Source organism: Hermetia illucens, chromosome 3 (assembly GCF_905115235.1).
Source record: "Hermetia illucens chromosome 3, iHerIll2.2.curated.20191125, whole genome shotgun sequence".
Taxonomy (NCBI): domain Eukaryota; kingdom Metazoa; phylum Arthropoda; class Insecta; order Diptera; family Stratiomyidae; genus Hermetia; species Hermetia illucens.
This window is the reverse complement of record NC_051851.1, coordinates 92,052,301-92,072,184: the sequence shown is the minus strand read 5'-3', so window position 1 is coordinate 92,072,184 and position 19,884 is coordinate 92,052,301. Positions and strand designations below refer to the sequence as shown.

The following is a 19,884-nucleotide window of genomic DNA, read 5'->3' as shown; positions in this document are numbered from 1 at the left end:
CCTTTGGGGAATATTAGACAATAGAATCCAGCTACGAGGCATGCGAGTTCAATATTCCGACTAACTGGCTAGACTAATGTACTTCGGACTACTTCACAGATTCGTAAACTTTCCGGGGAATCCCAGTTAGAGGAATTTCCAGAAATGGCAGGGACTAGAGGCGAATTTTGTAAAGAATAAAGCAACAAATATAAAGGGTTCCATTCTTCGGCAAAAAACTAAAAACTCCTCCCTCGTGGAGTAATAGCCAAGACTTTTGCAATACAATTAAGCTCAATTTTGAGTGAAGAATATAGAAGATAATAATGGTTACGAGCTTATATGCCTTGGATTTGCAATGGAAATCAGATTATGGAACTGCAACGCTTGATGACTCCCCTTAAGAATCGATATCTACTAAACGCTCTTTTCGCCACCTATTGACGAAAATGTGCATACAATGAAGTCTAAGTAAAAAAAATCGTGATAACTCAGCATCAGCTGATCATTGTTTTGGTTTAGTCGGATTTCCTCCGAGCAACTTTTTATCATTTTGTCCTCAGGAAGTTTGCAACAGACTACGATAGTCAATTGAGATTTAAGCCTTACTTTGTCTCGTCTAAAAATCGACTTTAGATGTAGCATAAATAAAAGCCAGCATTTCGCGCCTCCACTAATTCGAATTTAACCTATGAAAGCTGCGAACACGTTCCAGACCGGCCTGTGAATGGAGGCAATATTGAAAGAGGACACCGCACTCCCTGGGACCCCAACCAAACGTATTTCCGGCTTCGGGAAGTTCGCCTTGGCGGTTACAGGTATTCTTTTACTTGTGTATGCTTACGTAATTGGCGTCCCGCGCCTTATTTATAGTTATATTGTAGCATTCAGTTTGCGCTTGTTAGACGCTTCAAGTTCCTCACCACAGGAGTCTAGAAGAGATGGAAGACCAACTTAGTCTGTTATGATGTTGGCTTTATAAGATTATATACGCATTCGTCCAGTCGCTGGGCCGATATCCGTAGGCGGTTGGTAGTTTTCCAAATAATAGTAGATCGGCAAGTTAAAGACGTTTTACACGATGGCAATCACTCAAACGGGGTACTCCCTTTTAGTACTATTCTTGTGTAAATTGGTGTTCTGTATCGGTTATTAATCGAGTGCTACTAAAGCAATGAATACGTTTACGCAGAGTGTTGGACTCCCACAACGGTACGGCGTCATCAGAAAGCTACCCTGGGACCGTTTGGCACATTACTCCGGCTAGTCCTCCCGCTCTACCGGCTTAGGGAGTCTTCAAGTCAGGGAAGTCCTATCACCAACGGGAGGAGGAAGGGAGTTGTTAATTTTAGAAAGCCCTTGCCATCCGATCCCTCCACCGGGGGAATTCAATTTCAACAAGAAAATGCGGGAACGTAATAGGCAAAACGACTTCATCTGCCAGCGCCCTCCAGCATCTCTCTGACAACGTTGTCTAGAAAGAGCTCACCTGTGTTTGCATAAAGTTGCTGACAACCCCCACCTTTCAAGAAAGGAAAAGGTGTGTCGCGGCTGTAGATGGCTTTGCATTCCTTAGCAAAGAAGGCAACAGGGATCACACCCGTGGACACCATCACGGCCGGTTCTGAGACAGTACGATAAGTAGACACCACTCGCAAAGCTCCCTGTCTCTGCCCTTGGGCAAGGCGCTTACGATACACCTCCTTGCCATGGGCATTAGTCCATACCTCCGCACTGTATTACACAACGGGTCGCATTGCCCCCATAAAAAGACGTTTTCTGGTAGATTTAGGACCCCAACATTCGTCATTAGCCAACTCAAGGCTGAGGCTCCAGCTGAAGTCCTCTCCACTGTTGCTTTGATTTGCTTGAAAAAGCTCATCTTCTAATCGATCATTAAACCTTTCTAGTCGGGGTGACTACACCATGAAGAATCTTCCGCGTACCCAGCGAATCAATATGCCAACTCGATCGCGCGTGTTCAACAGTGCCTCGGGTAATAAGTGCCACTAAATAGTCTGCATAGCCGATCGGCCCCATGACGGATTCCTGTGCTACTTCATCCTCCACTGGCCCTTTAGCATCTTATTGAGCAGAGAGTAGTCTTAAAGATAATCCCTCAATGTTCGTAACAGGCAACTCGGCAGTGAAATAAGTTTTCTAATGTGCCTAGCATATTTGTCCACCATACGGAATTGAAGGCACTTCTGATATGAAGCGTTGTGAAGGGCACTATCCGTCAAAATCGGCAGCTCTGTGCCTCGGCTCAATGAACCGCATCCACGACCCCCATAACAGCATCCACCGTGAATTTCCTTGCTGTGAACCACAACTCTTGACCTGTTGTCTTTTTGTTTTTCATGGTGAGCACAGCCTCTTCTAGCTCCTTCATAGTGAAAAGGAAGCAATAGTAACACTCGTACAATGCGGAACATCTGATCGGCATTAAGTATACAAGCTTTTCTCAGAGCCCCGATTTTTCCGGTGACAAGCAGAATTTATGACTTCCATAGGGCGTCAATTTGTGCCGTCCATCAGTTCAAAGAAGACTTATGACGACTGGGGCCTCTCCAACGCATGCAAGCTTTACAGACTGTCGTTCTTCTGAATTTACCACAGTGTCGGTTTCAATGTTTCCACACCCCGGAGTGCTCCCCAGCGCAACTCTGCTCCAAGAACTCCGACGAACCTCCCGGTGTTCACCCTCGCACGCCTTACCCGCAGGCGGAGCACCGAGCTAGTGCACGTCGATAAATAGTTTCAACCATTTCGAACGTGAGGTACTAGTGGTAACTTGCAGAGAAGTCTTCTAGAGCTCGTCACCCGTCCACCGGCGCTGCCAGAGATTCGAACGCAAAAGTTACGTCAGGGATGCTTCCTTCGGAACTTGGGCGTCGTTGGTTTGGATCCGGTATTTAAAACTAAGAGTTTGGTTGTCGACGACATTTGAACGAACGTTTTCTTTCGGAGACTGAGTGCCCCATTCAAGGACCCAAGTATTAAAGTTGAATCTTATCATAATTCGCCCCTCCGTTTTCAAAATGTCGTCCTCCAAGGCATCGAGCCTACGTCAAAAATCCGGTTTCTACTCATTAATTGGGTAAGCACTAAAAAACCTTATCCCCAATAACTGAATCCAGACAAAGCCAGTCCCTCGGCCTTGGGCAAGAACCCGCGGTACTCGCCATTTGGATTCGAGATGCCATGATGCAGGGTCTTTGCTTCGGCATTGCTTGCTGATTAACACTAGATCAGTTTTTATCTCCGAGCGGTTGCACTCCGGTGCCTGTTAATTTATTGCGGATGCGGATCATGCTAATCGTGACCTAGCCCTTTCTAGTGCCGCCCTGAACATTCGATGCCGTCCCGAACACACAGTGTGCGCAACGCTTCCGATGTGCGATCTTTGCAAAGACCGGACTATGTGAGCTTGGTGACCTACACGACCGCATCTGCGGCGTGCTGCCCTCCTGTCGGGTCCTGGCAAGTTGCAGACGTGAGTCCATAGTTCCGTAATCGTACCTTGCATACTTTAATTTTTACGCTGTAAATGAGTTTTCTCGTATGCTGCTCGGCAATTTTCACCATAGCGAGTATTTGGTCTCGAGCATTCACAGAAGTGATACCTATGCGAGCATTGGTTCTTCTTCTTTTTCTTTAGCCTTTGCCCCCTTCACAAATGGGGTCAACTCGTCGTGATTGGTTGCGCCATTTTGTTCTATCAAAGGCCTGATGTGGATGCAGTCGCAAGGCTTTCAAATCAACGTTGTTTCGGCCGGCCTTTTGGTCGCTTATCATCGACTTCGATATTGAGACCTATCTTGACAAGTGAATTCTCATTAGCAAGAATTACGTGACCAAACGAAACTAACGGCGATCACAGAATAACAGTTGTTTAACGCACTTCATCCAGGTTGCGCTAATGCGTGAAGCAATTTCACAACGCACTTTTCCATTGGCTAATAGCATTGACCCGAGATATTTAAATCGCTCAGTTCTGGGCAGGTTACTGTTACCGACAGTGGTAGTGCTTGTTTCATGAGGATCGGTCCTCAAAAATTTAGTTTTATTCAGATTCAATCTGAGAGCGTATTGTATGAGGCGATCATTCCATTTTTGGACAAGTGGCTCGTGATGATTTTTGCTACGCCACGCTAGGAAAATCAACGGCCTATGTTGAGGTGTGATGGTCTCATAGGGAACGACTTTGCAGTCAATGCAGTCAATGGCGGTGATAAAATGTCGGCGTATCATGAGAATATAGTCGATTTATGTTTTGCTGTTCCTACAAAATGTAGGAAAATGAGACAATAGTTTGATGAGCCATATATTCATAATCACAAGGTCATGGGTGTCCGCAAAGTCGACTATACGCTCGCTATCTGTATTGCAGCCATTGGTTACCTCTGGACACGTTTCATGGCTTCCCCACATTGACTTTTCTGTGAGGCAGTCAAGATCTCGGATTTATAGAGAGCACAAAGGCTCCAGACTAGAAACGAGAGCCTTCTCCCCCAGAAGCCCTGACTGCTTCGCAGAACATACGAAACTGGTTCCATATATGATATCGAAAAAAACATCACACCGAGCGCGGAACGGAAAATTGTGATAATTGCTGCTGCGACCTGCGTGCGATGTGTATACTAGAGAGGCGCATTGTGTTACTTCCGCCACTTCGCAGGGTTGGAGAGTTGCAACCTCGCCAAGTTCCCAAGTTTTAGCTGCCGGAAGCAGTGGAAGAGTTATATTGCTGATCGGACGGTAGATACGATACAATGAGTATTGGGCCGCCATAAAAAATGCTCCTTTGTCGGGTGCTAAGAAGGTCGTCCGCTACGTCCTCAAGGAGCATCATAAGACCTAGCTGACTCCCGAATCGTCGAAGCAGATTGATGACCGGAAGGGTTTGAAGGCTCTATTGACAGCTGCCAGCGATAGTGGGCGTGACGCACTCGAAATCTGCTACCGAGCGAAATCGCGGGAAATTTATCATAGTGTGCGCCGTCATAAGAGGGAATTTGTTATTGTAGTGGTCAGGGAAGCGGAAGATGCCACAGAACGCAATGATTTCAGAAGTGTATACCATATTACGAAAGAGCTTACTTGTAATCATAAGGACGTCGGCCGAATTTTCATCCAAGATAACTAGTAACTGAAAAGGTGGAATTGACACTTTAGCACGGTTCTTAACCCTATCCCATCCGGTGAGGTTCCTCCTCTTGTGGATGAAGAGGCTAGTCACCATAACATGCGGATAAGGAATATTCCTCCAAGCAGAAGAGAAATCATTTCGGTCATCAATGCACTCAAACGTAAGTAAAGCCGCTGGAATTGATCATCTCCTGGCAGAGTTGTTTATTGCTGCACGTGCAGTTACTGCAGATTCGATGTTTCTACGCGTACTGAAATCTTGGGAATCCGAGATCTTTCCCAGAGATTTTAAGAAGGGAATGATCATCAAGATCCCAAAGAAGGGGGCCTGCTTTGAGTGTGACAATCTGAGGGGTATCTATATGCTCCCTGCCATCGCAAAGATAATAGCTAAAATTATCATGAAATGCATCGAAAGCGTGATGGACACAGAAAAGGCATTGACCAAATCAGTACCCTACGGATCATTTTGGAAGAGTGCGCGGAGTTTAGATGTTGTTTCACTTAATCTTCATCGACTTCGAGAAAGCTTTCGATAGTGTAAAAACTGAGTTGTCTGACGTGCTCTGCACAGGAGGGGAATCCAAAGAATCTTATAGCTATTACCAGAGCGACATATGATCGCGCAAAGTTTCACATGCTGCGCCGAGGTTAAATTTCTGAAGATTTTGAGATTCAAAGCGAAGTCCGCCAGGATTGCATTTTGTCACCGATATTATCCTTTCTTGTTATCAGTGACGTTCTTCATATTGATTTGTCTGGAAGACGTACAGGAGTTCAATGGACTATGATATCTTTCCTCAAACATCTCGACTATGCTGATGACATCTCTTTGCTCCCTCACCTTGGCCTATGGTCCAAGGTCCTCATCGCTATCTCACAAAAGATGAACACAAAACCTTTACACTCGAAGCGTCACCAGCCAGTATTTTAGCTAAAACACGAATTGTAATTGTTTGCTTATCCTAAAACCAGTTTTATCAGAAAAATCTACTTGCATAATTTATTGAATCGTGTTTTCAAAACGTAGGGATGCGCAAACTTCAGTTTTCCGTGTTTACAGTAATTTGTATTTACTGTTACGTATTTTATTTTAGTTGGCTTTCAACTGACCGACACCGTACGAAACATCAGATTGACCATTTTGCGATTAGCATTAGATTTAGGAATTGTCTTGTGACAAGAGAGGTACTGACATTGGCCACAAAAAGAACCATCATCTAGCGGTTGCTTATTTCCGTTTGCGTGTGTCGTTCTTCACTTTTCGTAGGGTTTATTTGTTTATTTTAATGAACAATACACAGAAAGTAGTGTTCTAGTTATATATTGTTCTCAGAGGGAGGATCTGGCTTAATTTACGCGAAAAATAAGGAAAGAGATAAAGCCAAGGGACCCAAACTGAGGGGGTTGCAAGACCGGCATAGTTTCGGAGTTAGGAAGTAAAATTAGATGTCTCGGTTTGCGATAGGGACTTCAAAAATTTCGCGCTGCGGGTTCTACGAGAGGCGATGCCTGAAATAATATTGGACTTGGCAGACAAATCCGGAAAGCAATTGCAAAGTTTGAAAGAAGGCACATATCAAAGAAGATACAGCGCTGTTACAGCCAAGGGAGATTGAGCAGGCGGAGCTGTGAGCATTATCCACACAGGGAAGGGAAGATTCTTTTTGAAAAAGAGGTTCCGGGAGAATTTGCGTTGTACAGCTTCAAGAGCGCTATTGTTGCGGTTGCGGAATGGGACCAGACTAAGCAGTAGTATTCAAGGATGCTTTTAGCAAGGAAGTTGAAAAGTATTAAGGAGGACTGGATTGAGGTGAAGTTGAAGGAAGGACGTAGGATCAAACCAGACATTCTGGAAACGCAATTGATAATGTCATCGAAATGGGAATTGAAACGAACTTTGTCACCCAGGTCTTGAGAAGAGGTCAGCAGTGAAAGGGGTTGTCCACCTGCGAGCGACATCCAAGTCAACGGCCAGGAACCTGAATAACCCGCCTGTGAATTTCGATGAGCATTGGCCCGCCTTTAAAGATGCTCTTTTCTCGGATGGTGCCCAAGTCGTCGGCCGCGTCCCTATGGCTTTTTTTATCGCTGCCAACGATTGTGAGCTAGACGCTATCGGGCTTTTTTCCAATAAAGAAACTCTGATCATGTTCCACAATGTGTCGCGCGGCTGCCGAATTTATTTACGGTTTTCTTCTCTCTTTTACTAGCCCAGCTTCCTTTCAGTGCTCCTTGAAGGGCAATACTCACAAGACGTTGGGCAAATCGAACTCGGTCGTTACACAGATCAGTTACTCGTGAGTGATGTGTGGGAAAATAATTGCCGCTGTTGCTCGAAAACTCAAAGCTTTCATTAACACCTGTCTCCCCCATGTCATCGATATACTCTACTCAACACAATCTCGAACGTAGAATTGCGTCGGCATACGGACCAGGGGCCGTAACCGTGCTGATTATAAGGCGGAAATAGCAATGGGCAGGTCGTCCTTCAAGAAAGGATCAGGAGGAATGGAGGATTCTCGGAAACCGCAAAATACATTTCAGCGAGCCGTAAGCGACGTGCGTTGGTATTGACAAAAACATAAAAGCGAAACGTAACACATTCCATTCTTTCTTGGTGACTGAAATAACTGAGGCGTCCAACCCATTCTTATTAACGCCCCCTCCAAAAGTATCTAACATTTCTGATGCATCCTATATCTTACACACAATTCGATTTTGATAAATGAGGAACGTATGCTCAAACTGCAATTAATAATTCTATGCCTATTAACGAAACATCCGTTTGAACCTGTTTTTTTTACTTTACTAAAAAAATTGTTTAATTTGATGATGGCGGCAAGTAATCGCCAAATTATGCATATTTGTAAATTAATAAAAAAAAATTTTTTTAGTAACGTTAAAGGAAACATTTTTTGGATTTTCTATTTATATCAATCAATACCATCTAGAAAGTAAGGCGTATGCAGATAATTCAAGAAGAATCAAGTGTTTGTGTGTCGTCGCATAAAAATGTGCAGCAAAAGCCATTTCAAGTGCAAGAAATTTTGTCAAGGAATAAACCTTTTCTACTCCACCTAATACTAGTTAACGAAAGTATTTATTTAAGAGGGTCATTCCGTGGGAAGGCGGTTTTTTCGGTTTTTTTTAGAATTTTTTTGTGAAGAACTGGATAAAGGTACAAATACAAATTTTTCATCATTAATATCTTGAGCATGCGTAGTATTTTTCCGATAACATAGTTCATTATTGAAATACAGAACAACTTATACATGCACCTCCAAAAAAGGTGTTTTTCCACTGTCACGCTAGAGGGCGCTGTGAACATCTTAAAGAAAAAATATAAACGGCATTTTAACAGGCGGACTTAACCACAGTCCGCAAGTTAGAATTATTAAACAAGTCGGGAAACCGGAAGCTTGACGCTTCAGGTATAAAAGGTTTTGTGTTTCTCTCTGTGAGGAGCATAACGTACTTCTCCATTGGCTTATAGCATTGACCCGAGATATTGAAATTGCTCAGTTCTGGGCAGGATACTGCCACTGCTAGAACTGAGCGATTTAAATATCTCGAGGGGCAGGTTTCCGCCATTGTCAGAACTCAGCGATTTAAATATCTCGAGGGGCAGGTTTCTGCCATTGCCAGAACTCAGCGATTTAAATATCTCGAGTCGATGCTATCTGCCAATGGAGAACTACGTAATGAAATTGTTTCACACATTAACGCAACCTGGATGAATTGGCATTCCCCAACTGGTGTTCTTTGTGATCGACGTATCAGCGCACGTCCCAAATCTAAAATTTACTGCATGTCGTCCGTCTGCCGCTCTCTTTAGTTCTGAGTGTTGGCAACTATAAAGGACAATGAACGGCGTCTTGCGGTAATGGGGACGAAATGACGATGTTGCATTGCACTGGTGGCGTGACACGTTTTGATTACGTCTGAAACGAGAATATCCGCGATCGATATGGGTTTGCATCGATCGTGGAAAAACTGCGAGAGAGGCGTTTTCGATGGTGTGGTCACGTAATTCACGCTAACGAGAATTCAACAACCAGTATTGGTTAGAACATCGAAGTCAATGGTAAGCAACCAAAAAGCCGGCCAAAACAATGGTCGCATGATGCACTGAATGGGGATTTGAAGGTCTCGCGATTACATCCTAATCAGGCATTTGATAAAATAAAATGACGAAACCGATCACGACGAGCCGACCCCGATGAGCCTGACAGTTCCGTGTCACATAGTTAAAAATTCTATTGGGCTCTATTTTTTAGAAAGTAATTTAAATAAATCATTTGATGGAAAATACTGTATTGAAATAGTCAACCTCATACGCTTCACACTCTGAGTTTAATATTATTAGCAAATGCCAAGAATTTAACCAACATCAAATATGAAAAAGGGCTAGAGAGAATTAGATTCTTCTCGAATGGAATTTTAATATTTCACTCGAATGTCAATTATTCTCGTTAATTATGAAATTGATAAGTTTGAATTGCTATAACTTTCCCACTAATAGTTGGATTTTCATGTGTATGAACGAGGCTGTCCTCTATGTCGGTGCAAAATTTAGTACACCTAGGATGAACTTAAGGGGAGCATTTTAGTCAATTTCTAAAAGTTGATAATGTACTATTAGTGAATTTTTTGAGCAGATACCGGAATGGGGCATCTCTCGAAGATTAGATTTCACATAAGTGTTTTACACAAAATCTTAAAAAGGGCTGCAGATAAGTAGAGCCTTCATAAATGCGACTTTAATATTTCACGCGAATGTCATGGCTTTGGAAGCAGTTAATTCGTGTAAAATTGTTAAGTTTGAACTGCTATAACTTTGGCGTTAATGGCCAGATTTCCATGAAATTTAGCACATATATACGAAATATTGTCCTCTATGCGGGTACGAAATTCGGAAGTCCTAGGATGAATTTAAGGGTGGTCTGTCAGTAAATTTCTAAAAGTTGGTAATATGCTATTAGTGAGTTTATTTGAGCAGATATCGGAATGGGACATATTTTGAGGTCTAGATTTCATCTAGGCGCATCACACTGATTTTTTTCGGATTTTTAGGTTGGGCAGATTCCGAAAATGAGTCCTGTCTCACTTTAAGTGCGTACATTTTGACTCCTTACTCACGTACTTTGCAACTCAAGCCAAAAATAATGTCAGCTTCGGAAAGTGCAAATCGATACCTTTCATTTGATACCCTACACGACTATATCCGGTGAAAAAAAAATTTTGAATCCCCCCTTTGCATGTATGGGGAGCCCCCCTTTAAACTCCACTTAAATTTATGCTATTCACTGTATACGTGGGATTTCATAGTTCCCATCTGTCCACCGAATTTCGTTCGGATCGGTTTAGCAGTTTTGGAGAAAAGTGCGTGTGACAGACATTGATTCGATTTTAATAAGGCTTTGTTTTACACAAAACCTTAAAAACATTGAAAGATAAATGTTTGGTGCCTTGTTAAACTTTCTTTTTATGCATTTTGGTGTTTGTTCAAGGCTTCTTTAATGAATAAAAAAAACAACTGAATGAATCGCAATGATCCTAGTTTGTGGACCGTAGAAATATGTTCTAAATAAGTCGTGAAAATTTCAAAGAGTTTCGTTATATAGATTTTGGGTTATGGTGGCAGCAGATTTTCAACATGCAGGTTCGACAAAAACGCACTTAAAAAGTAGAATGTGATTTTTAACCATAAAATCTTAACTGACCATTGATCTGCTATACCTAATCCATAAACCTTAGGTTTCTTCAAAAAACACATGCAAAGCCTTGGCTTCAATTCTTATGATTTTAGCAAAATTATTCGAGCGTCATGTGGACCGATAAACACGCGCTTTATTACGGCGATTGACATAAACCTGGCATGTGACGTTTTACCTGTTTAACACTGTAATTTCTGAACGACTCCGAATATCAAAAAATCACTATGTCCATACATTCTACAATGCATCTAGATACGATTGACCCCAAAATCATCGATTCCTCGGATCTGACACACGGGATGACCCTCTTAAATTGTAGTTAAAAGGCAAATTATGAGAAGAGATTTTTTTTTAGAATAGTTTAACAATTATACTCAATTGCTAAACAATTTTTATTCCAGGTGGTATTGGTTTAGGACTTTCTGTTGTCTGCTATTCGTTTCTGAGTCCTGCCTTTCGAAAGCATTGCTTACCATATGTTCCTGCAACTACCGAACAAGTGAAAAATGTATTATCTGTCCTGAAGAAAAACGCTCCGGGGAAGTTACTGGACATCGGATCAGGAGACGGAAGGATAGTAATAGGTACAACACTTTTCAACACAATAGTGTAAGCAAACAAAAAATAAAAATTTTCCGTAGCCGCTTGCAAACATGGGATTGAATCACATGGAGTCGAGCTAAACCCTTGGTTAGTCCTATATTCAAAATTAGACGCATATCGACAAGGAGTGTGGAGTAAAACCAAATTTTTCAAAAGAGACCTCTGGAATTTTAAGCTTGATCCTTATGATTACATAGTTATTTTTGGAGTAGAGAAAATGGTAAGTACAAAGTACTGTTTCCAGATTATTTTTATGGTCAATTTATTACTTTGATTGTAAGGAGAGACATAGCAATTGGATTTTCCAAATTTGTAATTTTTCAACAAATATATTCTTTTAATTGCAGATGACCGACCTGGAACATAAAATTTCAAAAGAAGTGCGGCAAGGAAGTAAGATTATCGCATGTCGGTTCCCTCTCCCAAACTTAGTACCAGATAAGATAATAGGTAGCGGTGTTGACACAGTATGGCTGTATAATATGAACAAATAAACTTGTTTATATTTTCGCCCATATGCATTATTTATTGCTCTTACCTTCTAATAATATAATCTGCTTAGGACGACATGAAAATATTCCCTGTAATGAAAAAAATATTTTGCTCCTCCTATAATGGAAATGGTGTTACTGTATTTCTTTTTCTAGGAATTTCACCTCTCATACTGATCGGTAAGTATTGTGTGAAAACGGATTACATACCAAATATTTCATGAGCAGATCCTAAATGAATTTGAACTGTCTCTTCAAACGAATCAAACTTCATTGAGATGATACTAACCACACTTCTGATTACTTCACGAAAGCCCATAAATAAGAACATGCGTTGTGCGTAGTAGTACTTTCCGCCAGTTTTTCATTCTTTTCATCGATTCCTTGGAATGTACCCTCAATTTTTCCCCAATCATTTCGAAAAGCTATCAACTTAGAGTGAAATCTATTCACTTTCTATAGCTGTACTATAGTGTTTTTTAGGGCAGCTAATTACTCTCTGAGTTTTTAGAGATGTAGAGCCAGGCATCGAAGTAGCTGGTGTGATCAGTACAATGCAAAAAAGTCGAAATACCGGAAGCTGGCGCTTCGGATATAGAGGCTTTGTTTATCTTATGTGAGAAACTTTCTACTATGGTTAAAACCCAAAATATTCCTTCATATTTTTTTCAAACTTCAAGAAATACGTACATATTACAGACTTAGATATTATCATCATCATCATCATCAACGGCGCAACAACCGGTATCCGGTCTAGGTCCGCCTTAATAAGGAACTCCAGACATCCCGGTTTTTTGCCGAGGTCCACCAATTCGATATCCCTAAAGGCTGCCTGGCGTTCTGACCTACGCCATCGCTCCATCTCAGGCAGGGTCTGCCTCGTCTTCTTTTTCTACCGTAGATATTGCCCTTATAGACTTTCCGGGCTGGATCAATCTCATCCATATAAAAAATATAAATATAAAATTATCAACGGTCTCAAAGTTGTAGTCTCCTATCTTTATTCTTTCCGTTTGAGTGCGGTTTGTTGTTGTTGGTCGGTTGGTTTTTGCTGCTGACGTTGCCACCATATATTTTGTCATGCCTTCATTGATGTGCAGCCCAAGATCTCGCGCCGCCTGCTCGATGTGGAGGAAGGCAGTTTGTACGTCTCGGTGGTTCTTCCCATGATGTCGATATCTTCAGCATAGGCCAGTAATTGGGTGGACTTAAAGAGGATCGTACCTCTTGCATTTACATCACGGATCACTTTCTCGAGGGTCAAGTTAAAGAGGACGCATGATAGGGCATCCCCTTCTCGTAGACCGTTGTTGATGTCGAATGGTCTTGAGAGTGAGCTGCTTTTATCTGGCCTCGCACATTGGTCAGGGTCAACCTAGATAGCGGAGAATGTCTTATAGATGGTACTCAGCAATGTGATACCTATATAATTGCACCGTGTTATCCCTTTTTATGTATGAGACTGATAATGCCTCTTTGCCAGTCGTCACCTTGAGCACAAGTTGATGTACCACACTAACGACTTTTTAAGCCGATCATTGCACGGACTGTTTCTTTTATACTTGGTGGTGGCAGTATTTGTCAGTCGTCTTCAGTGGGCGGGACCTCCAACTCGCTGATGTTCAGTAGTTCATCAAAGTACCCAACCTATCGCTCCAATATGCCCATTCGGTCGATGAACATCGGGGTGTGTAAGGCTTTCATCCTGTTTAGATATTATGCTCAAGCTAAACAAACAAACATTGCTTATTACCATATACTGCATTCTATATGGATATCTAAATTGATCGTACACTTATTTTCGATTTACTTCATGCATAAAAGTATACATATGTACATACAAAGTACGTATATTGAACACCATGTCCGGATAACTGAGTGGTTAGAGCACAGGGTGTCATACGGGAGGTCGCGGTTCAAATCTCACTGGTGGCAGTGGAATTTGTATCGTGATTTGCCGTTGGATACCAGTCGACTCAGCTTTGAATGAGTACCTGAGTCAAATCAGGGTATTAATCTCGGGCGAGCGCAATGCTAACCGCATTGCCGCCTACAGTGTTACTGTAGTGTACCGTTGCGGTCTTGAATGAATATATGGATTGTTGCGCCAACGATTATTATTATTTTCTAATGACATAAAGCAATGGGACGATGGTCAGAAAATCCCCGGTGGAGTGTTCTAAACTCTGCCTTGAATGTCTGATAATGATGTTTACTCTTTGAAAGTTGCCTTGATGAAGGACAACTCAAATGGAGAATAAAAACGAACGAAACGAGGAGATAGTGGAAATGGAGACTGAGCTAGCTGCGTTTATTCGCAGCACGAAAATACGCCGTTCGCCCCAGTGCCCAGCGAAGGACGCAACAAGGGCTGAAATACCCGACGAAACATCGGGACGCCCAGACGGAGGGAAAGACTCGAAAAGTGATGCGGCACCTGCAACGCAGATAGGAACCCAGACCATACCGCACAGTGCTATAATTGAGGAAAGAGGCACAGTGGAAACTGCCGAAACTAATCAAATGGTTTCGAATATAAGCCGAGTGGGAGGACTCTCGACTACTCTGGCGCAAGCTGAAGAGGAAAGGCTTATTAAGAAATGCATGGCAGTTGTGAAGCACATGCGATCTGCGACGTTCCTCCAGAAAAACGTCGGCAAGGGGGTGAAAAACGGATTAAAGGAACTGGAAGGGCTCCTGGACAGGATTTCATACTATAGGCGAACATGGAAAGTAAGACAAAAACCGCACTTCCCGAGGAGAACACCACGAGTACCAAACGGATCGCTGACAGCCCATTGCAGAGCAAACTTGGTAAAAAACGAAAGGAGGAAGGGACACCTGAAGTGCTTGGTGGTACTTCAACACCAAAGAACCAAGAACCAACAACATCATATCCCACTGGTCAAATAAGAACCCTAAAGGTAGGAAACTATATTGATAATTTCTCGTATCTAGGGTCGAAAATCACAACCGGTAACAGCTACCACGATGAAATCCGCGCACGGTTTTGGCAGCCACGTCTCACCATAGAGTCGAAGCTCTTACCGTACAAGACTATGAGCTTGTCACGCCTCATGTATTCCTTGGAAACTTGAGTGCTTAGCAAGAAAAATTGCGAATTTTTGCCCGCGTTCGAGATAAGAATCCTCCGGTCATAGAAACATAAAAAGAAATGTGCAAATGGACGGACTAATCAATTGCCCGACGAAGGAAGTCGACATCTTGCTGGCAACTGTGAAGAACAGAATCTTTTTCCAATACTCTGCAGCCATTGCACCAATAGCGAACTAACCACTTATCACTTCAAGGAGAATCTGGCCCTCCTGTAATGAAGACCGATTGCAAATGACCCCGCCAGGTTTCAATAGGTGACACTCGCTCTCTTTGTTGGGCTTGTTTTGAATTGCTGTCCATGTAGTGTGGTAACATTACCAGCATAGCCAGGTGTAGCTAGCATCCTACAATAAGCCCACCCAAGGTGTCTTTTGTGAATAGAGCTTCTATTAAAATTGATTCTATACTTTTGATCTCCATTTTCCTATTCTAATCCGTTTTATATTCAGGGTGGCGTTTAAAAAATAGATAAATGAATGTACCGGAAAAAATACCTTAGAAAATCTTGTGACTCTCTGTAAACTTTCTTATATTTGACAACATTTATTTAATTTTTACATAGAGATATAATCAAATTTTCAATGGTAATGTCACAAGAAACATCATTGCATAAGAATCCCCAAGAGCGGGTACGAAAATTTGAAGATAATTTCTATGGATATGCAATCTCTATATAAGAAAATATTCACATGTGCCCTCTTCAAGAGAATAGAAGGAGTCAACAAGATATCAATATTATCAGTCGTAATTAATACTCCAGGTTCGGCTAAGTACCGACATTTTCGTTTTATAAAACAACATTAAATCTATAAATCTTGTATAGATGCATGGACGTCAATATAGGGGATACTCGTATCCAAAGACAAGTAGAAATTCAAAGGTTGCATTGATTTGGTCAAAAGGTGGTATAGGTCCCAGGGCGAAACGTGGATTGGTACCCACGATGGAGCATAAAACCTGAGAAATGCCTGCTGAAACAACACCAACAGCTCTACTACCAAACCCTATCTCCACCTCCACGTGGTGACCGCTGGGAGCTCTTTCTTAACGAAAAGCTGCAGACGGAGAAGGATGAAGGCGAGTCCCCCGCCCCTAAAAACGGGACAAATTGTACCAACTGGTCCTCCAGGTTGGGGGTTGGGTAGGGCTGGCAACTTGTTACGAAGCCACAACAGGAGCCTCGGACTGGACGGATTATACAACGACGAATCTGGCAACGACAACGGAATAACGATTTGCGCATTTTCTCATGGAACGTGCGCTCCCTGCACAGAGATCAAACTGATAAGCAGCTAGCGGATACCCTGTCCCAATATAGGGCTGATGTAACAGCGTTACAGGAGATGCGTTGGACAGGGACCGGTTTCCTGGAGAAGAGCCGCTACACCATATACTATTGTGGCCATCCAGTAAACCATGTGCTCGGAGTAGGTTTCTTAGTCAGCAAAAAAATAAAACCTGCTGTGCTCGGCTTTGAAAACATAAGCGAACGGCTATGCACTCTGCGCTTGCGAGGCAAGTTTAGAAATATAAGCCTCATTAACGTTCGGAGAAGGATACCTTCTACGAGGCAGTAGAAGGAACCCTCGAAGCCTGTCCCAGATATGATATCAATATCAAAATCATACTTGAGGATTTTAACAGCCAAGTAGGGAAGGAGCCCGTATTCAGGCGATACGTTGGCTCCCATAGCTTACACGAAAATACAAATGATAAAGGACTGCGGATTATTCAATTAGCAGGGTCACACGAAATGGTTGTTGGAAGTACCTGGTTTGCGCGGGACCACTTTCAACTAAATTGACCACGTGTTGATCGAACGCCGCCACCTCTCATTCCTTGATGAATGTCAGAACATATAGGGGGACCAATATAGACTCGGATCACTATCTCGTTGGCATGGTGCTCCGAGCTAGAATAACAATACCACCTACAATCCCCTCTGACAAACAGGTGGGAGTTAACACTGAAGCCATCTATGACACAGCCCTCCGCGACACCTATAAGAGGGAAATGGATGCCGCAATAACCGCAGTCAACAGAGGACCTGAAGAAAGTTATCATGGGTACGGCCACAAAGATACTTGGCCCCAGCCGCAAAAGGAGTCGGAACGGCAGGTTTGACGATGAATGTAAGCTAGCAACGGAACGGAAGAATGCCGCATACCGAGTAATGTTGCATTCTCAAAGAACGCGGGCACGCGCAGAGACTTATCACGAACTCCGTCGAGCGGAGAAGCGACATCACAGACGGAAAAAGGAAGCCTGGGAGAACCAACGAGTCTGTGAACTAGAAAAGTACAGGGAGCAACCGCACCAGGCGCGCAAGTTTTCCCAACAAGTCAGCAGGATGAAGCCTTATACACCTCGATGCTCATCCTGCTGAGACAAAGAGGGAAATCTGATTTTCGACAGAAGGGGCATATTGGAGCGATGTGTTGAGTACTTTGATGAGCTACTAAACAACCAGAACATCGGCGATTTGGAGGTCCCGCCAACTGAAGACGACGGACAAATACTGCCACCACCAAGTTTAGGAGAAACAGTCCGTGCAATTCATCGGCTAAAAAATCATAAGTCGCCAGGAGCCAATGGAATTACAGCCGAATTGGTTAAATATGGAGGCGACCAGTTACACCAAGTGCTCCATCAACTTGTGCTCGAGGTATGGGACAGCGAATCAATGCCTGACGATTGACGTCTCATACATTAAAAGGGAGATATCACACAGTGCAGCAATTATAGAGATATCACGATGCTGAGTACCATCTATAAGACATTCTCCGCTATCTTGCTAGGCCGGATAGCCCCATATGGCCAGAACATTATTGGCCCATACCTAAGAGGCTTCACTCCAGGCAAATTAGCAAAAGATCAGATTTTCTCTCTGCGGCAAGCGATAGAAAAACTGTTGGAATATGGACAACAGTTGCACCATCTATTCATCGACTTTAAAGCCGCCTATGATAGCATAGCCAGAGTAAAACTGTACACGGCCATGAGAGAATTCGGTATCCCAATGACTTATTAATTTCGTTGGTATACCGAATTCTCTCTGACTAGGTTGAATCTGACCAATGTGCGAGGCCAGATAAAAGCAGTTCACTCTCAAGACCATTCGACATTCGAGGCTAGATAAAAGCAGCAGGATCACTTTCAAGACCATCCGACATCAACAACGGTCTACCACAAGGGGATGCCCTATCATTCGTCCTCTTTAACCTCGCCCTCGAGAAAGTGATCCGTGATGCCGAGGTAAATGCAAGAAGTACGATCCTCTTTAAGTCGACCCAACTACTGGCCTATACTGTCGATATCGACATCATGGGAAGAACGATCCGAGACGAACAAACTGCCTTCATCCGGATCAAACAGGCGGCGCGAGATCTTGGGCTGCACATCAATAAAGGCAAGAGAAAATATATGGTGGCAACGTCAGCACCGAAGACGGACCAACCAACAACATCAAACCGCACTGGTCAAACAGGAAGAATGAGGATAGCAGAATACAACTTTGAGACCGTTGACAATTTCTCCAATCTAGGGTCGAATTTCACAACCGATAACAGCTATGATGATGAAATCATCGCGGTTGTTGTTAGCCAACAGAGCCTATTTCAGCTTACAAAAACTGTTCAGCTCGAAACGTCTCACCATAGGGTCAAAGCTCTTACTGTACAGACTATGATCTTGCCAGTCCTCATGTATTCCTCGGAAACTCGGGTTCTTAGCAAGAAGCAAGAAAAATTGCGAACTCTTGGCCGCGTTCGAGAGAAGAATCCTCCGAAGAATTTTTGGCCCCCTACATGAGGATGGAGTTCCTTATTAAGGCAGGCCTAGACCGGATACCGGTTGTTGGGCCGTTGATGATGATGATGATTGATTTGTATACATCAACGGCCATATATGAAAAAATAGATTTTCTTAGAAGGAGGATAAGGAAAAAATAGTGGATTTGCAGAACTCTCCATAGAAACGAAAAGAAAGGTTCGCGCATCTATAGTTGCTATTTACCCCTTGGTAGGGTATAGCGCGTCAATCACAACTATGCGCCATCGTCCGCGGTTCGGCTGAAATGCGGGTCAACTATCCCTAAAACTTGGCGAGACGCCCGCAGTCCTCTACTATTCTTCGTCAAGTGCTCTTGAGGCGACCACTGTACGGCGCAGCTAGGTATAGAATTTTCGACCCTCCTTAATGTCTGACCTATCCACTGCCACTTCCACCTTCCCATCACATCGCCTACAAGTGCCAGGCCTGTACGCCGACTAAGTTCTTCGATGATGATACGTCGCAGCACAGAACATCCTCCACTTAATCATGATGTTGAGACAGTGATATTTGCCTGAACTTCTGCCAGACGCTCCAAAATCTCACTTGTTGAATACAAATAGATCCAACACCCAGTCCACAGATTATTGTGGATGAGCGGTTCCATGAATATTCCTGCTACACCATGCCTTTCATGATAACTGGCGAAGTGAGCAGTCGCGGAGAAAACTGACTACACTTTGTAGAAGAGGAAACGTCAGCTAAAGGAGCACACTATAAGGACATATATCCTTCCAGCGAAAAGCGAAATCTAAACTGATTAAAAGAGGAATGACCTAATATGTCTACTTTATAATTTATAATTATATATTATAAATTAACCATCCTCTTTTAATTGAAATTTCATACAAGGAAAAAATTCAAGTAACTTTTCCGGAGCAACACCGCGCAATGTCATGACACTTTATTTCATAGCTCTACAGGGCCCTTAAAATACTTGACAGTAGCTAGAACGTATTCCAAATGTATTAATTCATTGCAGGTGTAGACAG

The 19,884-nt window shown here is 42.9% G+C and overlaps 1 protein-coding gene across 1 annotated transcript; it reads left to right on the top strand.

Annotated features, from left to right (window-relative positions):
* Positions 1 to 450: 450 nt before the first annotated feature.
* On the top strand, positions 451 to 11,968 carry LOC119651452 (ATP synthase subunit C lysine N-methyltransferase). The gene is made up of 4 exons (XM_038055058.1): positions 451 to 797; positions 11,252 to 11,434; positions 11,492 to 11,673; positions 11,801 to 11,968. The coding sequence occupies exons 1-4, from the start codon at positions 707 to 709 to the stop codon at positions 11,945 to 11,947; spliced, it is 603 nt and encodes a 200-aa protein (XP_037910986.1). The 5' UTR covers positions 451 to 706; the 3' UTR covers positions 11,948 to 11,968.
* Positions 11,969 to 19,884: the final 7,916 nt, after the last annotated feature.

What these genes read in the sequence shown, in the direction of transcription:
- LOC119651452 (XM_038055058.1), top strand. Translation starts at nt 707, where the DNA reads ATGGAGGCAATATTGAAAGAGGACACCGCACTCCCTGGGACCCCAACC. An exon ending in AGACGGAAGGATAGTAATAG is followed by an intron (nt 11,435 to 11,491) that starts GTACAACACTTT and finishes AATTTTCCGTAG; the next exon opens with CCGCTTGCAAACATGGGATT. An exon ending in TTTTTGGAGTAGAGAAAATG is followed by an intron (nt 11,674 to 11,800) that starts GTAAGTACAAAG and finishes TTTTAATTGCAG; the next exon opens with ATGACCGACCTGGAACATAA.